Source organism: Coturnix japonica, chromosome 14, assembly GCF_054131305.1.
Source record: "Coturnix japonica strain WE chromosome 14, WE-NBRP24, whole genome shotgun sequence".
Taxonomy (NCBI): domain Eukaryota; kingdom Metazoa; phylum Chordata; class Aves; order Galliformes; family Phasianidae; genus Coturnix; species Coturnix japonica.
Window position 1 is genome coordinate 18,239,922 of NC_140676.1, and position 21,336 is coordinate 18,261,257.

The following is a 21,336-nucleotide window of genomic DNA, read 5'->3' on the forward strand; positions in this document are numbered from 1 at the left end:
AAACTAAATGGAATAAGGAGCTCAACCTGCCAACCTTCCACTCCAAACCAACCCAAAATAACATCAGTTGGACAGTTACCATTGCTGAAAAAAAATGGCACAGTCCCATTGAGGAGGAATGCAGTGCTCATAAGTAACAGATCTAGTATGAGTTAAACCAGAAACCTTTGTGTAAGTAGTAACAAAAAAGCAGAAAGGGAGAAAGCAGAAAAAATGTACCAGATTCTCAGACCCAGTGGCATGGGAAAACGAGGGTAAAAAACAAACCTAAAGTAGTTCTGGTTGCAAAGTGGACTGAAAAAGGCCAGTAAACACAGGGCCGTATGTTCAAAACCATCTTGAAAAATGCAAGACGCATTGCTCCAGTGCTGCTGCAGCTCAGCTGCACTTTCAGTTCAGATCATGACACTGCTAGAAACAAACTAGATGGAACTGGGAGATCAGAAGGGAAATCTGACATATTTCAAAGTGAGTGGGCTTTACTGCCACAAATACCACTTGTTTACTACCCCATGTGGACTGCTACTCGCCAGGTACATTTATTTTTCAATGAAAATGTATGAGTTACTTCTGCTGTGTCTCTCTCTGGAACTTTTGCTTTGGCCATCTGGGATAAGTCTGGGCTTTTGATGCCGTGCATGAGGCTGATGTGATTCTCCAGCATGAACAGCTGAGAAAAAGTCTGATTTTCATCTGTGCAGTACCTTGGAAATAAAAACAAAACAAAGAGAATTTATTAGAGGAAATGCCCAACTGCTCTTTCATCCAAACAGCTCTTCGTTATGCACCAAACCAATAGGTGTCATAGGAGACAGATGTTGCTGAGTAATGTACTATTAGATTACCAAAAGAGACAGGAAATCACCATTTTACTAATAAAATATTATCCCTGACAGAAAAACAATAAAAGTTTACTGCAGTAAGGATGAACAAGGATGAAAGTGGGGCATGTATTACTTACAGTACAGTACTTAATAAATACAGGGATGACTGGAGATCAGGGCCACTGTGATACATGCTGCACAAGCACAAGGTAAGTAATCAAGATGAAAAAAGAACAGGAGAAGAGCAGCTTTCGGGACAGCAATGCACAGAGAGACCTCACTTTGTGTGCAACAAGGAGGAGCCCTGTAGGTCCCACAACCAGTGCAGTATTACATCCACAGCACCATGTTCATCATAACACACTTGAAATTCTTACAAAACTTCTGAATTTCCAGCTCACATGGCCAAAAGCACTCACAAATGCATAATTTATGTGAAAGTAAATACATTAAAACCCAGAATGATTTAAGAGATGCCAGAAGCTATGCTGAAGCTTCAAAAGGAGATGTGAAATGGAAGAGCCAGCTATTAACTTGCCCTCTCAGATGACCAAGGTCTACTGGAAATAAATGCCAGGTCTCGCAGGAACCTAAAAAACACCTCTCTGTAGCACAGTCGGGTGCAAAGAGCACTCAGAATGCAATCAGGAAAGCCAAGGTTGACTTTGTACTCTTTGCTGTCGGCCAGTGTGATGTGGGGAAGGTCCACAAGCTGAGCGATGAGGCAATTAACATCAGGTCTCTCCGCAATGCACAAATTGAAAGCTGAAACACAGGCAGCAGGGGATGAAAAGCAGCAAATCAAGGATGGAGCGTATCTGGGAGAAAAAGGCCTTTTTGGACAGGAGAGAAAAAGATTCCTACTGATCTTCCAGCTTCCCTACTAGATAGGAATTAAGCAATGGTCAGTAATGACGTTAAAACACAGATGTACTCACTGACTATTCCTGTTGTTTTTTTGTTTGTTTGTTTGTTTTTTAAACAGGAATTGCTTAAAAGATAAATCAATATTTAATTGTGGATTTTTCTCCTTCAGGGAGGCAGGATGAGAGGTTATTAAGCGGTATTTATCAAAAAAAAACATGCCGAAAATCAAGTGTTCCAGACAGTTTATACCTAAGACTGGGAAAATAAGAGCAAGGTCTGAGCACAATTACCAAGTGAATTATGAAAGAAAATATATAAAACATGAAAATGCCTTGCAATTTGTTCTAATTTGGAATTCTTTTCACGTGAATAGCTAAAAGATGCTTTCCTAACTACATCATTGACAGACTTGGCAGGAGGGAGCTTAAGCAAGTCCTCTGCCACTGGTTTCACCCTTGAAAGTTAACACAAGGCTGAGACTTAAGCAGGGCAGGGCAAGAAGGGCAAATCACAGCTCTAAATGTTAGATGCAAGGGGGTAACTACAAGAGCCTGTAGCCACACACCTGGAGCCACAGAAATACCAGACTATTGGGTCATTGACAGATTTTACTCATGCTTCTGGTCTTCAAGGGGAAATCCAAGACAAGAGGATGACACAAAGTTAAGGCACTGAGACTGGTACTTGCAGGGTCTGTTAATAGGAAGGCTCAGTAATGAGACCTGCTCAGGTCACCCAGCTGAAGGGAAGACCAATCAGAAGTCCTGAGATCCAAACGAAGAGCAGCTGTTGGAGATACTGGCACAAGTGTTTTAAGGAGAAGTCTTAATGTGTTGTAGTGTAAGACTTACTGAAATATAATGATTAAAGAGGGCACAACCACTGTCTAATTGAGACCTCATTAGCAGATTTTGAGCAACTACAAGCTTGAGAATTAAACACAACCACAATTCACTGGAATATGTAGCTCAGTTTTCTCTGCTGCAAATAATGCACGACCATGAACACATGGGTGAACTATAGATGCACAGCTGCACATTGTTCTGAAAAGTAACAGGAAAAACTGGACCCAAGGATCTGTAAAACTAATGCGTATCCCAGGACATTATTCCTAAACAAATCCTCCTTCTCTACTATTTTGATTCTGATACACCCTATTCTGAAACCAACTGATCCGAAAGAGAACAGATTTCTACACACCAGGAGCACGTAACTCCAACAACCCACAAAGTTAAAGCAAAATGAAATGTACTGGGAACCAATGCTTCATCTCCTCCAGAGGGTGCAGGTCATGGTGCAGTTACAAGAAAAGGGAAGCTGAGAAATTCTGGCTGAAAATGCATTGGGAATTTGCTTCTATCAGGCTCCAGTGGTGACGATGCCAATACTTCATCCATGTCCTCAAAGCTACCATGGCTCACCGTGTGGGCCACAGGAAAGGAGCACACTAAAGATGTACACTTCAAAACAATTTTCTAGTCATCTAAGTGCAAAAATCCACAGCACATTCCTCAGGAACACTTGCTTTCTTACAAAATTTCAGTTGAATAAAAAAAAATCCCCTAACCTACATCAGTACAAACGTCCTTTCAAACACAAATGTGCTGGAATTCTGTTTTAAGAAAGTGCCTCAGAATCTGAGACAGGAATTAAGCTTGCGTGATCGTTCAGCATATGACTTATTCTGCAACAGCAGATAAGAACAGTTGCAGGGGTATTTTTGTAAGCACTGAGCTTTGTCCTGAACTGACACTGTATTCTCATTTAAAATATGTTCACCAGCCAAGATTTTCATTCACTGCTGATTCATGCAGCTCATCTGGAGTCTCCAAATCTATCCTCCTACTCTGAGGAGCATCCTCCCAAACAAATCCAGAGAGCTCGATTCTCCACTGCAGCTTGTGCAGACACTTCTGCCAGCATAAAAGGGCCTACAGCCCCAACCCCTTCGCATTTGATACACCTTCTGTGCCATTTTTTCCATTGGAAAGACACAAGCACGATGCATAACTACTGAAACCAAGAAACAAAGATTAGATCAGTATTTTCTTGGCTGTTCCATAAGGCTGTTATAAATGTCATGCTGGACCTGCAGTTCTCAAATCAAACCTTACCCTAAGTTTCCAAAAGGGTGTTGTTCAGTCCAACCCAAGGACTTATTTTAGCCACCAAGTTGCTTACATTTAAAATATTTGTCTTCTCACTCTCCCTCAGTCATTTCTAGCCTGACGTAGGATGAGCAGGCATCATCTACTACAAAGGGCTTCCAAACATGAAAGGTTAGCCCATCACTGAGTACAAATCTGAAATGTGGTATTCAGTACATACCAGCAAGTGTAAATTTTCTTTGCTGTATCGTGATTGTTGCGGATGTGTCTACGCAGACTGTTGGAGGCATTAAAAGAGCGTTCACACTGTCGACAGGGATATCTCTTCATAGCCTAGCAGAAGAACAGAAATATCTTTCAGTAGCAGGGAGACAAAAAGGCACTGACTTCCTTTTTCTGACTTTCCCCTGCTGCTCATCTGGACCTCACCTCTTGGGTGCAAAACAACCCTCCTCCACTGATAAAGGCAACTGAAATTTTGGGGTTTCACTTACATTCAGCCCAGCAGTTGGCTAATAACAGTACTGGAGCACTGGTCTTATAAAACTAGTTAAGCCACATGCTTGCTTTTTTTTTCGAAGATAGAAACTGCATTAGACGCTTCTGCTGCGCAGTCATTTTGCCGCAGGACTCTGCAGAATTAATTCAAGGGAAGGTCTATTCTCAACCAGGAGATGGCAGGACCCAGTGTGAAGTACAGCTTCCCTCTCCTAGCTCATCACAATAGAAGGGCAGTATGTTAGAGAGCATCATACAGTACCACCTGTTACCCATTTATGATACCAAACTCTGCCCTGTAGCTAGCTTTCTCCTTTTCCTTATCTCTTTTGTATACCCAAAGTGTGCAGTCCACTTAAGAATCATCTCAAACAACAAAGACATATTATGTATTAAACTGAAATATTTGGCAAATTTCCTCCTCCTATAGAATTCAAACAGGAAAATTCAGCACTCTCACCCTGCCCACATCTTGATATTTAAGTGCACAACTCAGCATTCCCCACACTAGGTTAGAAGGCATTGAGGCCTATAAACCACATTTCCACAGTGTCTGCTCATAAGATTCAAGAAGGGTGACTCAAACAAGTCCTGATACCAAGGTACTTAGAAATCTGGCACACACATCTTGGCCTATGTTCTGCCAGCAAGTAAGGCTTAACCTGACAGAACTAGGTCATGGCAAGGCCAGAACTGAATAAAACCAAAAAAACTGAGATTTTATGACAGCTCTGTACACTCCATATACCTGTTGTATCTACCAAATAATACAGTGTCATTAAGAACTCTACATCCTCCTGAAACTTTGTTTAGACCACCTGTTGGACCACCAGCTGGTGAAGTAGACTTTCCATCCACTTACATAAACAAGCACAGGAGAAAGCCTGTCGTTAAATGCAGTGGGAGAAGGAACAACAAAATGGATAAGTTACATAAGGTTGTAGAGCATATGACCAAGGACAGAAAGCATTCTGTCAGTGCAGTCAACTGGCAAACAAATTCTCTTTGCCTCAAATATTAACGATCACCAGACTCTTTTGCTAAAACTATCTCATTACCCAGCTGAAACGTTTTGTGCGAGTCCGTACCCTTCCATGATTTCTCTTCATGTGGGACACATAGGTTTCCCGATCAGGGAACCACTGAGAACATTCCTTGCAAGTCCAACCAGTTCTTCTCAGCCTGGACTTGGATTCGGGATTGTGTCCTTCCATCCTCATGTCTTTCCTTGGCAGAGGTGAGTGGGAAGTCCCATTGGCCACTGACAGCTCCTTTTGTGGGTTATGAACCTGGTTCCTTGACGTCTTCTCAGACTTCTGTCGAAAGTTTAAGAGTTCCTCAGGATTTTGGGGGACTCCATGAACACCCTGGAAAACAAAAATAACAACATCAAACATATCACCTATTTGTAATCTGTATTACATACCCTTATGTATAAATACCACATATAAATAGATTTTAAAAGCCCCCTCCAAACACTAAGTTACCATATGGCCCCTGCACACTCTCCCATTTCTCCTCAAAGCTGACCACAGCACTTCCCTCAGTAAGAGATATTCCCAAGAAACATGAAGCTTCTATTTATGTATCCTATGTGACAACAGGAACTCCTCACTGCTATCAGTTTAACATTTTGTATGGGCCCTGAGCACTCAAGATAAGAAGGGAAGACAAAGTGAGAGAGAAATGCTAACTGTCATTACTTCAAGAATCATAGAATCACAGGTTTGGAAAGGACCTACAAGATCACCTAGGCCAACAGTCCTCCCATTACCATTGCTACCACAAGCCACTAAACCAGCTCACCCACCTTACAGCATTCAGGGACAGCCTGTTCTTGTGCCTTTAAGATTTCCACCTTGAGGAGCGTCCAGGCTACCTGGACTCCTTTGCCCTTAAGAAGCAACTCCCAAGAGACCCCTGCAACAAGTGTCCTGAGCAGGTCAAAGTCCACCCTCTGGAAGTACAAGAGAGCAGTTTTGCTGGTCGCCATTCTGACATCTCCAAGAACAGAGAATTCTAGAATTCCGTGATCATGTCTGGGTGAGAAGCTACAAGAGCTGGTTTAGTGGCTTGTGGTAGCATCAGTAATGGGAGGACAGTTGGACTAGATGATCTCGTAGGTCCATTCCAACCTTGTGATTCTATGATTCAAAGACTACTGCTATTCACATTTTCAGAATTAAAAACTTTGCTCTTGACAAATAAAAGCAAGTACAAAGCCAGATATCAGCCTTATACAGAATGTGCCTTCAGGCTCTTTGCTTGTTCAACAGGCAAAAATCCCTGTCCCCCAAAAAGTTATTTTAACAAAGAAAATTCAACATAAAGAAAATAATAAGAAATGAAGAGCTGTGGGAACGCAAAACAAATAAAACAGCAACATACAAAAAAAGCCTCAAGAAATTCCCCTAGGAACAACGATAGTTCATCCACACAAAAGGATAATTTAGAGGTTTAATTGTGCATAGTAATTAATAACGGGTAAAGTTTCAACACACAAAGGCCCCAGGGCACTTGGAAGCCTTTCCTTGGGTTAGGCACTAAACAAGCTTCAAAACACAAGGTCTGATGTGAGAAGCTTGTGCTTTGCACCTGAGCCAGCTGATGTCTGCAGAAGCTCTGACGTAATAGCAGGGCACAGCACCGCTAGCTATTCAGGGTTACACAAACACTTCCCCTTTCTCCTTATCTGGAAATCTCAAGTGTTATATAAGTGGAGAGTACATTATCATCCATTACTCCAGGCCTGCTGTTATTATACCACTGGAAGGAAAAAAGAATAACGGAGCACAGAAAGTGAGCTGACTTTCAGACAGCACCTCCTATAAACTCCATATGGCATAAAGCAGTGTCATGTGATAGGAAAATGGATGGGTTATTGCAATTATCACCTTGCCACGGCCAAAAAGCCGCCTTCTATTACAATCTCAATTGATGGCCAAATAGAAGCCCAGTGATTAAAATGTAGAAAGTTCTGTTGTGCCAACATCAGGCAGCCTGTGCACAAACTACTATGGACAAGTTATTGGGACTAGAACCTGCAAATGAGGTTGGGTACTTCAGCCAAGAACCTCCACCAAATGGACAACAGGCTTTCCATATGTATCACAGAACCATATAAAAGGTTGGGTTGGAAGGGACCCTCAAGCCCACCCAGTTCCACCCCTGCACAGACTGGCTGCCCCCAGATTTGGCTTCCCAGGGCCCACCTGTGTCCTTGTCACCTCCAGAGATGGGGCACCCACAGCTCTGGGCAGCAGTGCCAGCACCTCACTGCCCTCTGAGTAAAGAATTCTCATACAATATCTAATCTAAATCTCCCCTTTTTAGTTTAAAGCCATTCCCACTTTGCCCTGCCACTACACTCCCAGGGTCTCTCAATAATCCCCAGCTCTCTTCAGCCTGTCTTCATAGCAGGGATGATCAGAGGTCTGGAGCACCTTTGTGGCCCTCCTCTGAATTTGCACCAACAACTCCACATTGTTCTTGTGCTGGGTGTCCAAGAGTTGAATACAGTGCTGCAGCGGGGTCTCTGAAAAGCAGAGTAGAGGAAAATCACCTCCGTCAATCTGCCAGCTATACTTCTGGGTACAGCTCAGGATATAGTTGGCTCTCTGGGCTATGAGTGAACACTGCTAGCTCATGTTGAGCTTTCCATCCACCAGGACACCCAAGTCCTTCCCTATAGGGCTGCTCTGTATTCACTTACTGCTCAGCTTGCATTTGTACTTGGGATTGTCCTGACCCAGGACCTTGCACCTGGCCTTATTGAACCTCATACGGTTCTCACAGGCCCACCTCTCAGGTCTGTTGAGGTCCTCTGGATGACATCCCATCCCTCCAGGGTGTTGATCACACCACACTGCATGGTGTTGCCAGCAAACTTGCTGAGGGTGCATTCCGACCCACTGTCCATGTCACTGACATGATGTTAAATAACGACGGTTCCATTAATGACCCAGGACGATCACCAGTCATCACTGCTCTGCATGCAGATATTGAGCCGGTGATCTGAGTGTTCCATCTGTCAAATGCATGACTACTGTAGAGATCAGGATGTCACATAAGACACTGTCAAATGTTTTGCACACCTCCACATAAGTGACATAATTTGCTCTTCCCTTCTCCACCATTATTGTAAAGATGTTATAGAAGACCACATTTTCAGGCACAATTTTACCTTAGTGAAGCCATTCTGTTTTCCATGTATGTTACCATACTCTGTAAGAGGATTTGCTCCATGATCTTGCTGGATTCAATATGAGAATGACTGCCTTGTAGTCCCCTGGGTCTTCCTTTTTTTCCTTTTTTAAAAACAAGGTTACATTTCCCCTTTTCCAGTCACTCAGAACTTCACTGAACTGCCACAACTTCTCAAGTATGATCAGTAGTGGCTTAGAAACTTCACATGACAGTTTAACATAGCTACCTCCTGAAGGCTGGTACCTCCAGGGCAGACCCTTCTGTCTCAGTCATTCTCCTCTAGCAATCTCCTTTGGTTCTGCAGGCAAGTTAGGGAAGCATGTATCAAATGCTGTGCCTCCTCTCTTGGAGGCAGCTGCCAAAGGGACAAGGAACCAAAGCCCTTCTTTTTTATGCATGTACACAGAAGAGGGAGATCCAGCTTTCCTTACATGAATTCAGTAGTACTGTGGGCAGAGGACACTTCTCCCTGCCTCCCAAAGCTTAATCACTTCCTTGGGTTTAATACAGAACAGTTAACAATCAGAAAGATTTATCTGTAGAAAGTAAGCCTTTGTCACGAGGTTGAATTAGACAAGGAGGAGAGTAACCACCTGCAATATCACCAAGTAATACAAAGTGCTCAACTGATTTTTCCACATAATACCATAAATTTTTGCTGTCTGTTTTTCTACTAATGTATTGCTCAAGAACATTCTACTTCTTTAGTCAAAGCAAACTCTCTGTGAACTCAGAAACTAGGACCTCATATCATTAAGTGGTGGGAGTTACCTACCTTAACGTGCTGCATTAACTGCTGTTTCTGCATATACACCAGCTGACACTGTGGACACTTAAACACGCCCACTAACAACTTGTTGGTATTCTGCTGGAAGTGCTCTTGGAGCAGCTTCTTCTTGTTAAAGACAGTCTCACAAGAACATTTGTAGATCACCCTGGAACAATTTAAAAAAGAAAACTCACTCTCTCTTCATTAATTATCTTGAGAAGGCAGTGGAAGAAGTCATCTCAGCAACTTTGAAGCTTCTAATGAGGGCTGTGCTCTCTCAATGCATTGTCAACATACAACCACATGGACCACTGAACTATTATCTCAACTGAGAAAAATAAAAAAAAAATGCCCCAGGCATGTACCACAACTTGCTAAAAATAAGTTTACTTACATGCATATGCATAACCACCTACGTGTGTGACATTAAGTGCAGACTCAGAGTACACTTGCTGTATATTCCTTTCAGTTCCACTTTTCCATGGTCCCTCCCTTACAGCACGCATTTTTGGCATTAGTTCAGGGCTCAGCAGAGTGGAAACAACAAAAGGCTTCTCTCTAGTGATTTCCTCTGGGGCAATGCTGCACAGCACAACTGTCCCCTTGCTTTGGGGTGCCAAAATCAGCAGTTACCCTGAGGCTACCTATCAAGAGGTGCCACTCCGGCTCCAGCTAGACCAGAAGGTGACAATTAAGATCTGTTTGCAGATGTTTCACTATTCCCTGCCCAAACTTCTCCTACCCAAGGAGGCAGTATTTATATCAAGGAGAGCAGGCCATGGTTAGGAATGAACCTCTGCCAGCAGACAAAGGGGCAGCTCTTCTGATATGAGGACAGAATCAAACAACAACAAAAAAAGAAGAAAAACCAACTGAGAGGGAAAGCAGAGGCAGTTGTAGAGCTACCCAGCAAAGGAAAAGAGCAGATATGAAATACTTACTGAGTAGTCTTCTGAGGCTCTGTTGGGTGCTGGCTGGTCATGTGAGCCACGGTGCTGTCTGCTGACTTGAAGGCCATTGGGCAAAAAGAACACTTGTGGAAGACTTCGCAGTGCTTCTCGTGAATGTGCACTTTCAGTAATGCCAGGGTCATGAAGACAACCCCACAATGAATGCACCTAGGGGATGCAGAAGGAGAGAGCTGAATCAGAGCTGCGATACTGCTTCCAAGATGCACATACCAATGGAAGGCAGCATGGCAGGAGACAAACACCATGCTACAGCAGGTCCTTGTTTAGTCTCTTCAGTAACAACGCAGAGGAATCAAGGAGGAACATGATACAGGAATTCATCATCTGGGCAGAACCAGATCAGCAAGGGAGCACATCTATAAAGGAAATCTACAGAAACCAAAACGGCCCAGAATGAAGAAGGCAAAATATGCTACACAAAAATGCTGCCTTGTACCCCTGAAAGCCAATTCTATCAGAGGTGCAAGTGAAGAACTGAAATAAAGGGATCTGAAGAGGTCTCCAGGTAGTACCAAGCAGCATAACAGATGTACTAAAAAAAGAACACTCAGCTAGGAAATTTTCAGCAACCCTGCACCATACCATACCAAGCAAAGGACGATACTGACAGCAGCAGCAAAGATACTGAAAACAGCAACAGAAAGCAATTATGCTCATTGAAACTATTAAGACACAGGTGTTGCCTGGATAGTGTTTGTCTGGGGATGCTCCATAAAAACAGATGGGAAGAAGAGCTTGCAGGTGGAGCTGAAGGATTCCTCCCTGTAGCCCCAAACAAAGCCAGGGTGACCCCTCTCTTCCCAACAGTCCTCTCCCAAGATAGCAACATCTGACTGAGGCTGTCCTATATTTAACTTGAATACTTCTCCCGAACACACATCCAACAGCTGAGCTCACGGGAAGCCAAGCACCAGCATGGAGAGGGCAAATGAGGCTCCATTACCTTACCAGCGCTCCTCTGGCCTGGGATTGGAATAGCTCTGAATAGAGATGGTTTCCCCCAGCGGGGCTGGAGTTAAGCTTTAGGACTGTTTTTCCCTTTGCTCTGACGTTTGCTAGATTAACCTTCCCACCAAACGAGCCTCCTGACAGCGCTTAGGAAACAAGACTGTGCTTTGAAGTTATAGTTCAAAAGCTCGTTAGGCAAAAGTCAGCCCAAAGGAGACAAACCCTCTCCCCCAAAACATGCACAGAAATGCTCTTTTCTTCCTTTTCAAGAGGGAAGCAGTGACAACAGCCAGTGTCACCCATGGGAAAACATGAAAATATTCTGCTCTGCCATGGAGCCCGAACCTCAGCCATGTCAGCTGGGGAGAGAGACTTCCATTAGGGTTGCACCAAGAACTCTGTTATCAGGAAGAATAATAGATCTCCAAGAATAAATGGGAGAGAAAGCCCTAATCCTGGCAGGAAGGTACAGACGGTACAACCAGGAATGCTCAATAGGCTTCCTCCACAAGCACATCTCAAATCAACAAGAGACAGCTCTGCACTACACTCCGTTTTGGCAAGCACTAAACACTTCATAAATATTTAGGGGATGAAATAATTAGTAACTCAGGGTCAAATGATCACAGGTTAATTTAATTTAATGGAAGTTTAAACAAAAGTCACTTTGCAATCAAGAATCTCAAGGCCAGAAAGATGAACTTCAATAAAGTAAACTAATTAGCAGAGCAAAGTGGATGGAGGATGTCAGAGGCTTGCCATGTAACTTTTGTACATTGTGAATCCCACTATAATCCAAGCACAAGGGGATAATTTGCAGGAGAAGAGTCCAGGATAGCCTCAGGGCAAGGAAGGGTGCTGTATGAGTCTTGGAAAGAATCCTGCGAGATAAGATAAGGCGACAAGACATTGTCTTAACCCTCTGCCAGCATCCATCTCCTGAACTCTCCAAACAGCAGCAAGCAGTGCAGACCAGTGGGAAAGATGGGGAGGTGACACTTGGAACCTGACAGCATTTCGAGCAGGCTTGTTGATTTTCATGTTAAAACATAGAAGACCCTTCTCAACTGCAATGCAATTGCTAGCCATGACTAAAACCTGAACTCAAACAATCCTACACCAATCTTAATTGGACATGCTGAGATATTAGCAGAAAAGGAGATGGAACAAGGGCTGATCAAAAAACAAAGCAAAACACATGTGTCAGAAACTCAAGGAAAGCAGAGATATACTGTGGAGAAGGAAAAGCTGAGCTGACCCTGGGCAGGATTTAAAATAAACCCTTGGCTTTTCAGCTCTGCAAATAATGAAAAGGAAAGGAAAGAACAAAAGTTGCTACGTGACCATAGGACAGATGCCATGGATTATCTAGATTTGGTTCTACAACTTGAATTTATTTCCTCTGTTTTGAACGACTGCATTGATTCCAGACTGGCAGCAGAGACAGGAAGGATGACAGAGAAGGCACAGCCAATGCTCCCCTACCTGGTGGGTTCAGTTGCCAAAGATGAGCACCAGCATACACAAATTAGAGAAATGTAACTTTTGGAGAAGCTGGTAAAAGCTCAAACCCTGCCTTGTTTCAGACATTCATTAATTCTCCCAGCACAAAAAGCAAATATTTGCTAGACATCTGTGGATGGATGGAAGCTGACATTGCTGATAAGGATTAAGGAGGCATTATAAAGATGCTATAAATCTGGAATTAATCATGCTTTAAAAAAAATGCGAGGGCACACACTTAAGAAGCAGGACCAGCCTCTGCTGTAGACTGAGAGCCCATCAGCTGGAAACAGAAGAGTAAGGACTAATGCTGCAAAGTACAAGCAACTGCATCAAAGCCAGGGCTTGCTTTCTGACATCTTCTCCCATCCCTCTTTTTCAACATTCCTCCTTCTCCAACATTAATTCCTTTTTCAAACAGCCACAGTATCACAGCCATTTAATTTGAAACAGAATTAGTTCTTTGTTGTGTGCTATGCCTCCTCTAATCAGATCCCACATTAAAAACACCCCAAAACTCTATCTGTATATAATTAAATTCAGAATCAGTTGGATATGTCTCTTTTCTCTGTGACTGAAAGGAACGGCCCTTGAAAAATTCAATAGAAGCCACACAGTGCAGGCTTCCTCAATTGGCAGACATTTTAAAAGAGCAGCTACGAGAGCAGAAATTGGCCCATTCCCTTTATACATCATGGTATTTAATGGCAAATGAAGAAAAAGCTGAATTCTAAGGAATCATAAAAGGTCACATAGTCCATCACTCATCTCCCAAGTAAATCATCTTCATCTACACATAAAAATGAGGAAAAGCATGTGGGAAAACATAATGTCTTTTATTAAAGCAATCAGTTTGGCTGCAGCAATGACAACACAAGTGCAGATACCAGCACATCCAGAGCCTTGGGAGCCTTCCCCCATTTCTCTCAGCTCATAAGAAGAGTTTGGAGATAAAATAATCTACAAAGTGCATCCCTCGGTTCGTGACAACTGACATACACTCAGTCCTCAGAGAGATGTGGAGGATCAAGATCTGCCATCTTTTGGCTGTGAACAGTAATCTCAAGGGGACCACTTGTGACCTGGAGATAATGCCAGCACCTTTCAACTTAAAGCTGCCTCAAAATCATGTCTACTCTCTGAAACCTCCCCTTAAATTCATTTAGTCATTTCCCATTTCAAACGAGCTTCATCCCACAGAAACCTACACCAATTCTGTGTTACATTCTCTTCAGTTTTTTATTTAAGGTTTCCAAAACCTATATCCAGTTTCCCACTCCCTCCTGCCCCTTCAGCATTTAACTTGCACAAACCTGAAGCCAACTTTGCGGGAATAATGCAGGCAGTTCTCTTTGACGTGGGTTTGGAAATAGGCAGAGCGGCAGACAGCCCCACACTCAGGGCAGCAGTACGGTGATTTGTGAGCGTGGATCCTCTGGTGGGCGCAGTAGCTGCACTGGTTGGGCAACATCATCTGGCACACCTGACATGTCTGATGGATGGAAGAAAGGTTGCATTAGTTAGTTACTCTCTATATGACTCTTCCCAACCCAGGAATCTTTCAGGTTTAGAGGAGCACCCAGCTCCTTCTTCTGCCCACCTGCCCTTCAGTCACTGCTTTCATTCTATCAATGAGACATTTGAGATGGAAAGTACACCCAAACTGCATTAAAATCACCAACAATCAGAAGAACCTCCCTGTCCTACAACTCAAAACACATGCTGCTGAGCTCGGTGCAGCACTGATGCATGGCAGCCTTCTCCCCAAAACCACATTCCTGCCTTTCACAATATTTCTCTGAACCATACTGAATCTCAAGCTCTGAGGAGCACAAGCCACATGTGCAGTGTTGTCCTTAGAGACACTTCTTGATAATCTGGCATTACAAATGCTACAAAGATGCTTTCTCTCCATTTCAGTGCCCTGTTTTATCTTGCTGTTGGAAGGGCTGCTCTTAACAGTAGTACAGATTTGCAGAAGCCTCATTTACTTGATACATAAAGTTCAGCACCACATCAGTATACACATGTGGATAGCTGTAGCAGATACCTCTAGTTGCTAAAACTCTCCTCTGCCATCAGTAAATCCAAGCAAGATCACTCCACTGCTCCGAATTTGACCATAAGAACGAGCTGCAGCAAGCAGCTAATGATGGATTATCAAAGTGTGAAACCGAACTGCAGAATTTCTTCTGCACTGTCCAAAATACTGTGAATAATAGAAAACATCATTTATAATAAAACACAAAGCTACAGCAAGTCCAAGAAGGTTCACTGTGAGCAGAGGAGAGATTAAGAAATCAGGCTCCAGAGGAAGGAGAAAACTTCAGAACCTGCCAAGCAATCTGAAGGCCATGATCTGAAGTGTTGCAGATTGAATCTAAAGCACAAAAAGTTTCTGTAGGAGAGAAGAAACTGGCTTAGAAGAAACTGCTGCAGGACCACCACGCACACTGATGTCAGGACAACCTCAGCCCTTCCCAAATGCTGGAGAAGCCCCTGATTCCAAAAAGGAACTGCAGCACCAGTGAACCATCATCTGAACCCATAGATAGGAAATTAAAGCACCCCCAGGACTTCTAGGCAAGGAATATTTTGAGAACACTTTGGTCAGCAGTTAAAGGGTGAGCTACAAACAGGAATTAACATTCTGGGCAGTCTGAGATGTCGTTGTTGTCTTTTATGGCATTTTTTCCTACCTGATTTGTGCTGGGAAATGAAGCTTTTTGGCATGGCCAGAAGAGGACTTCTCAACTTTGATCCCCCCCAGTATTTAAAGCAGACTCAGCACAAACAGGAGGAGAAGGCACCTTTGCCCTTGTAGCAGAGCAAGAAATACTTTCTCACCAGATCCAAAAAAATCACCTTGTTGAGGCTGGTTCTATTTTGATTTCAGCTAGCAAGGGGCATCAACACCAACTGTTAACTTCTTCAGGCTCTGCAAGAACCACACAACTTGGGAATAAAAAGCAAGACACAGGGAGGATAAGATGCAGCTGGAGAAACACCTGCCTCAACACAGCACTCCACAGGGGCAAAGAACACCAATCCTCTGAATTACAAGCAGGGGCTGACCACTAAGAACTGCACAAAGAAGCAGCCAGACAATACAACAGCAGGTTGTATTTACTTGTCTATAGAACCCAAGTGATGCACACAGGAAAGAGCAGCCATCATGGCATGCACCAAGTGACAGCCCACCTGCTGAGCGCTGCCACCACAAACAGATCCTGTGCTTCTGAGAGAACATCAGAGTGCTCAGCAGAATCACATCCAGCAAATCAGATGTCAGGAATTAATAACATTTAAAAACAAACACCAAAACATCATCGTCATCTTGGAGACTGAGCGGCTTTTTCTTCCTTTTGCAACACTCCTGCTTTGTATGAGAAGTTGTAACTTGGTTCCAGATGTCACATTTTTATCTTTCTCTGAGTTTTCCATGATCCTTCAAAGAAGTCTGGCAGCAATTTGAGACATTCATTAGTCAGTTATTTCTAAAGCACGTTACGAGGACATGATTTGAATTGTGTAATGTCTGTGTTTCTCATATGCTCCCATAACCTACACTTTAATCAAGAGTTATTTGCTGCAAGTTTTACGTAACTCCACTTTGCCTGCCACACAACACTCAGGCTTTTTCTTCTTCCAGAAGTCACATTCACACAGACAGGAAAACACTCAGAAGCTCTCCCACTTCAGAACACTTCATTTTATTCCCATTTCTATTTATTAGCTTCTTCAGAAGGGTGGGGGGGGGGAAGCCAACAAAACCAACAGAAGCTGAAGCGGAGTGAAGGATGGAAAGTCACATTAGCCCAACCCTTCTGGAGTGGGAAGCACAACCCCAGAGAACACGGAGGTGTTTGTGAATCACAAAGACTGGAGCTTTTTTGTTTTGCTCAGAAAAGTGCCTGCAAAGAGATTACACCACTGACCCTTCTGCTGCCCTAAAACAATTGCAGAATGGACTCTGAGCCACAGCACATCCATTTACAAGAAGAGTTCCAGCCCAGCCATGCACAGCACACTGGAGCAGAAACTCAGAGCAATTTCCCTTCTCACATGCAGGCATCACCATGAAATGCCCACAGCCAATTTTCTCGCTCAGCTGCATCCAGCTACGACAGGATCCCCATTAACACCCCACTGGAAGCTGAACTTGGGGCACAAAACCCTTTGCTTGCACTGTCCTACCCTACAGCCAACCAGCCATCCAGATGCCTGCACAGCTATTTCGGCTTGGATTATTTTGATGACCATTGTGAGCAGAACTGGCCAAAGAATTTCTTCGGCAGGATTCATGATAGCTAAGCTATATATCCCTTCCCAAGGCTCTCTCTAAATAACTGTATCATTTCACTAGCAGAAACTTACAGATGAAAAATAATAATAAAAACTTACTTATTAGTTAAAAGAAAAAATACAGATCCAAACAGACACCTAAAACCAGTTAAGTTTTAATAAGGGAACATGCATCAAGTCCAGGCATAGCATCCCATATACAGACAGTGCTGCATCTAATAAATCAATTCTCGACTTTCTCAGTCTATAATCTTCACTCCTTACAACCTCAGCCATAATTTCAAGAATTTCAGTTTCTACGCCATTTATTTTGACTACAAACCAACTGTCTCCTGTGCCTCTTGTGTTGCAAAACCTGAACTCCCAGTTGCTAAATTCACTCCTTACTGGATGACACTGGGCTTTCACATCCTTACTTTCCAATCACTTCTACAACCCCTAAGGTCACACAGCACACGTCCCCTCTCTCTTCTAATGATAGCCCTCCATCCTGCCCACCTATTGGCAGAGATGCCTACCAGACTCTTTGAAGCAGATCCCTGAGGAGGCCTAAGTCTTCTCTCCTGAAGACCAGCAAGTTTGTCCTTCACCCTTCCCTCTGCCCTCAGGATCCTGAACTCCACCATCTGGCAGATGCTGCAGCCAAGGCTTCCAGCAAGCTTTATATTTCCACATCATTCATGATTATGAAATCCAGAGTGCCTCTCCTCACCAGCTCCCCTTTCTCTTGAGCCAGGTGATTGTCACTGATGCTACCCAGGGACTTCAGGTAGCTGCAGTACCTCACAAGGCCCAGGCCCTGTGAATGTGAGGCTATTTCTAACACTTGGTACAGGGCCTGCTCATTCTTCCAATCAACCTACCACAAAGAGCCACTACCATATCATCCCTACCAGTCTTCCTGTTAATCTTAACCCACCACCAGGCAGAGCTTTCATGTGTTCACAAAAGACAACTCCTTCATTTTGTCTTGCCAGCCTGTCCTTCCAAAAGGGCCCTCACCCTTCCATCACAGGACTCCAGTCACTGGAAGCCTTTTTTATGTTGCCAGAATACAGAATCACAGAAGTGACTTTAACATCTCCAAGGACGGGGCATCCACAACGTGTCTGGGCAGCCTGTTCCAGGACCTCACCACCCTCTTAGTAAAGAACTCCCCCTAACATCCAACCTAAATCTTCCCTCTTTCAACTTAAAACTATTTCCCCTTGTCCTACTATTATCAGCCCTTTCATACAGTTTACACCCCTCCTGATTATAGGTTTCCTTCAGGTACTGAAAGGCTGCAATGAGGTCACCCCACAGCCTTCTTTTCTCCAGGCTGAACAAGCCCAGCTCCCTCAGCCTGTCCTCGTAGGGGAGGTGCTCCAGCCCCTTGACCATCCTCATGGCCCTCCTCTGGACCCTTTCCAACAGCTCACTGTCTTTCTTGTACTGAGGGCTCCATACCTGGACACAGTATTCCAGATGGGGCCTCACAAGAGCAGAGTAGAGAAGGATAATACACCAGCTTCCAGACTTCCTCTTCTCCCCCAACCTCTCCTCCTCATCCCAATGCACTGCTTTGGCCTCAGGGCAAAGAGTCTCACTCCTATCCTACCTATCCTACCATTTCATCTTTGTCTGCTTCCTTCCCTCAACACGCTTTCATCATAGTGTCCTCCAGCCCTTTGCTTCCATAAAAACCAGAGGAAAAACATCAATATAAAACAAAAATCAGTACCTAACCATTGCATTCATTGCCTTTTGTTTGGGAGATGGAAAAAGCAGTGCTTCGCAGCACCAGTGGAATTTTTATTGACTTTCAATCCTCTTGCTTTCCAAATTTAAACATGAACACCAAGGGAGAAAAAGAAAAACAATAAATAGCAGAGATATAACTGCTTTCTTACATGTTCCTTTGCTGCTGAGGAATTACCATTGCAGCAAGTGGTTTCACTAGTTTCTAGCAAGTTTTAGCCAATAAATTATAAAACACTGATTTAAGAAGGGGGAAGGAAGGAGAAACAAAAAAGGCAGTAATAAAATTTCTTAAGTAACTACAGTGTAGGTGGTGCATAAACAGGATACGTCATGACTCAGTGAAAAGTTCTTATTAGACAAATAAAAGGCAAAAAAGAAAAGAAAAAAAAAAAAAAAAGAACAAAAGCACAAAGGTGGAAGAAAATTCAGAGGTCCTTAGTTCACATTTTGTACTTAGCTACCTCAATGGATTTTGGGTGGTGAACTCACAAAAAGAAAAACAATGCGTATGAACCTTCTCTGGTTACCAGTAGATGGATTAGGATGGTCAAGATAATCACTTTGAATTGCTGCACGCATTATTCTGTGATGTGAGTCCATTCTCACATCAATGTAGCCCATAGGTTTAAAAAAAGCTCTGCTATTTAAGCATCGCATTGAATACACAGAGCAAGCGTGCATGAGGCTGCTGTAAGGAAAAGCAAATCTATACTGAGCACATCAGGAGCGGCATGATTTCTTTTTTCTTCAACTGGAGTTTGAAAACAGTTCTGAATGGGCTACAGGAGCTGTCTGATGCTAACAAGCCGCTTCTGGTGATCCCTGCGAGTAGAGAAAATTCTTCATTTTTGAAGACCTGATTTCTGGAAGAAAATAAGTCCCAACCCTCACCTTAACACTATGAGTAATATGGTGCTGAAGGAGAGCCATCATCATTTATCATGTCTTTACCAAGTCCTTTAATTTCCCCTCATAACATCATAATTCCACTTCCTTGGTCATTTTTCTCTTATTCCAGTTTATTTCAGGTAAACACTGAACAGGGACCGTGAATGAGACTCCAACTGGTACTACAGATTAACACAAATCCCTTGCATGACACTGGTCATCCAGAGTCTTCTTCAGACCAAACATCCTGATTCTCAATTGCTTCATCCTGTTACTACTCTGTCTTCATGATCATCTAAATCCTCCTGTAAAATATTCTCAGCTATCCATGATTGTTTCCTATCTTGTTGGTTCAGCAAATTTTACCTACACATACACCAAAAAGAAATTATGGAACATATATATGAATCAGCTTAATTTGGCATAATCTAACATATAAATATATATATATACAAAAAAACCCAAAAACTTGCTCTCAAACTGTGGTAGTCAGATCAAACAGATCTGAAGTTATGAGAGACATCTGCCGTCATCTTTTGAACATCTGAACCAACATAATATCTAAAGGCCACACGGCATCTGATGAACAAAATCCAACCTACCAAATACTGAACTTGAGATACCATTTCTTGTAATTCTGCAGAAGAACAGCAGAGCAGTAAACAGATCCATCAAGCTCTCAAAAATTCCAAGTCTTACAAGTCCCCAAAAAAGGTAAAATGATGATGATCCACTGATTTGATCCACTGAAAACACAATGTAACTACCAAAGGCCTAAAACATAACATTATGGTAAAGCTCTCAACTATTTCTCTAAAGGTCTTTCCACTCCACCTTCCCAAGCACAGTCACCCTCTCTACCTCATAGCTGCTCCTCATCTCCTCCCTCCTCTACTGTCCAGACCACATCCATCACCTCTCCTTCCAATAGAACTGGGATACATTGAGGTCATTCCCGTTTTTGCCCCACCTAGGAAACTCATTTACCTGTTATCAGTCCCATTAACATGGACTTTACCCAAGGCCATTCAGAGAGATAATACAAAGGTTGTTCCAAACCACTGACAGGAACAAACAGTAAACTCAGTCACCTTACTTCCCCTGTAAACAGACAGAGGAAACACAAATACATCAAAGTACTTCACCAAGTCATGGTAAGAAATTCCAATTAAGGTGAGAAGTCTTAAGTATGGATAAATAGGATAAGTTTCTATGTGAAACAAAGCCAGCTTAAGCTGTTCCTCCAGTTCAATCATTACTGCCTCTCACTGCAGGTTGCTAACCCTTTGGTTTTTGCTTCTACACTACCCGCAAGAGGGGCAAGAATTTCTCATGAATATTTCTTAACCTCTCTGACTGCCTAAGGAAGCGTTTGTGAAACTCCCTATCAACGCTCCTCTTCTAAAGGAAATGAAAGTTGTGACCTCAGAAATGTGCTTCACACCTCGGAAAAGCTGAGCATGGACTCCCCCCAATTTCAGGAGCATGTATTTGGTAGGAGAGCAGATGCACAGAAAAAGGACTCAGCACAGTGCTGTAGTGAGAACATACCTTTGAATTTAAGATAAAAAAGGGAGGAGATGGCTTTGCAAGCTTTAATATTCCCTTTTTCTTCCCCCTCCCCCCCCCAGGTTATATTCAGAAAACTCCTTCAAAAATCATGCTGCATCTAGCAAACATAACTTGAAGTAAAAGGCTTCAACTCT

At 43.1% G+C, this 21,336-nt stretch overlaps 1 protein-coding gene across 10 annotated transcripts in view; it reads right to left on the reverse strand.

Moving 5' to 3' along the window:
* Nucleotides 1-21,336, reverse strand: part of ZNF592 (zinc finger protein 592) — a 31,959-nt gene that overhangs the window by 2,499 nt on the left and 8,124 nt on the right. For 2 of the 10 annotated variants that reach the window (XM_085516043.1, XM_015872319.3), the window contains 6 exons: nt 14,008-14,186; nt 10,214-10,390; nt 9,279-9,438; nt 5,386-5,664; nt 4,020-4,132; nt 569-704 (listed from right to left, as the gene is read on the reverse strand). In XM_085516043.1, coding sequence (XP_085372169.1) covers nt 569-704; nt 4,020-4,132; nt 5,386-5,664; nt 9,279-9,438; nt 10,214-10,390; nt 14,008-14,186 — 1,044 coding nt within the window. Of the gene's footprint in view, nt 1-568; nt 705-4,019; nt 4,133-5,355; nt 5,665-9,278; nt 9,439-10,213; nt 10,391-14,007; nt 14,187-21,336 lie in introns of all 10 variants that reach the window. The other 8 variants (XM_015872318.3, XM_015872317.3, XM_085516046.1 and 5 more) reach the window with 6 other exon arrangements.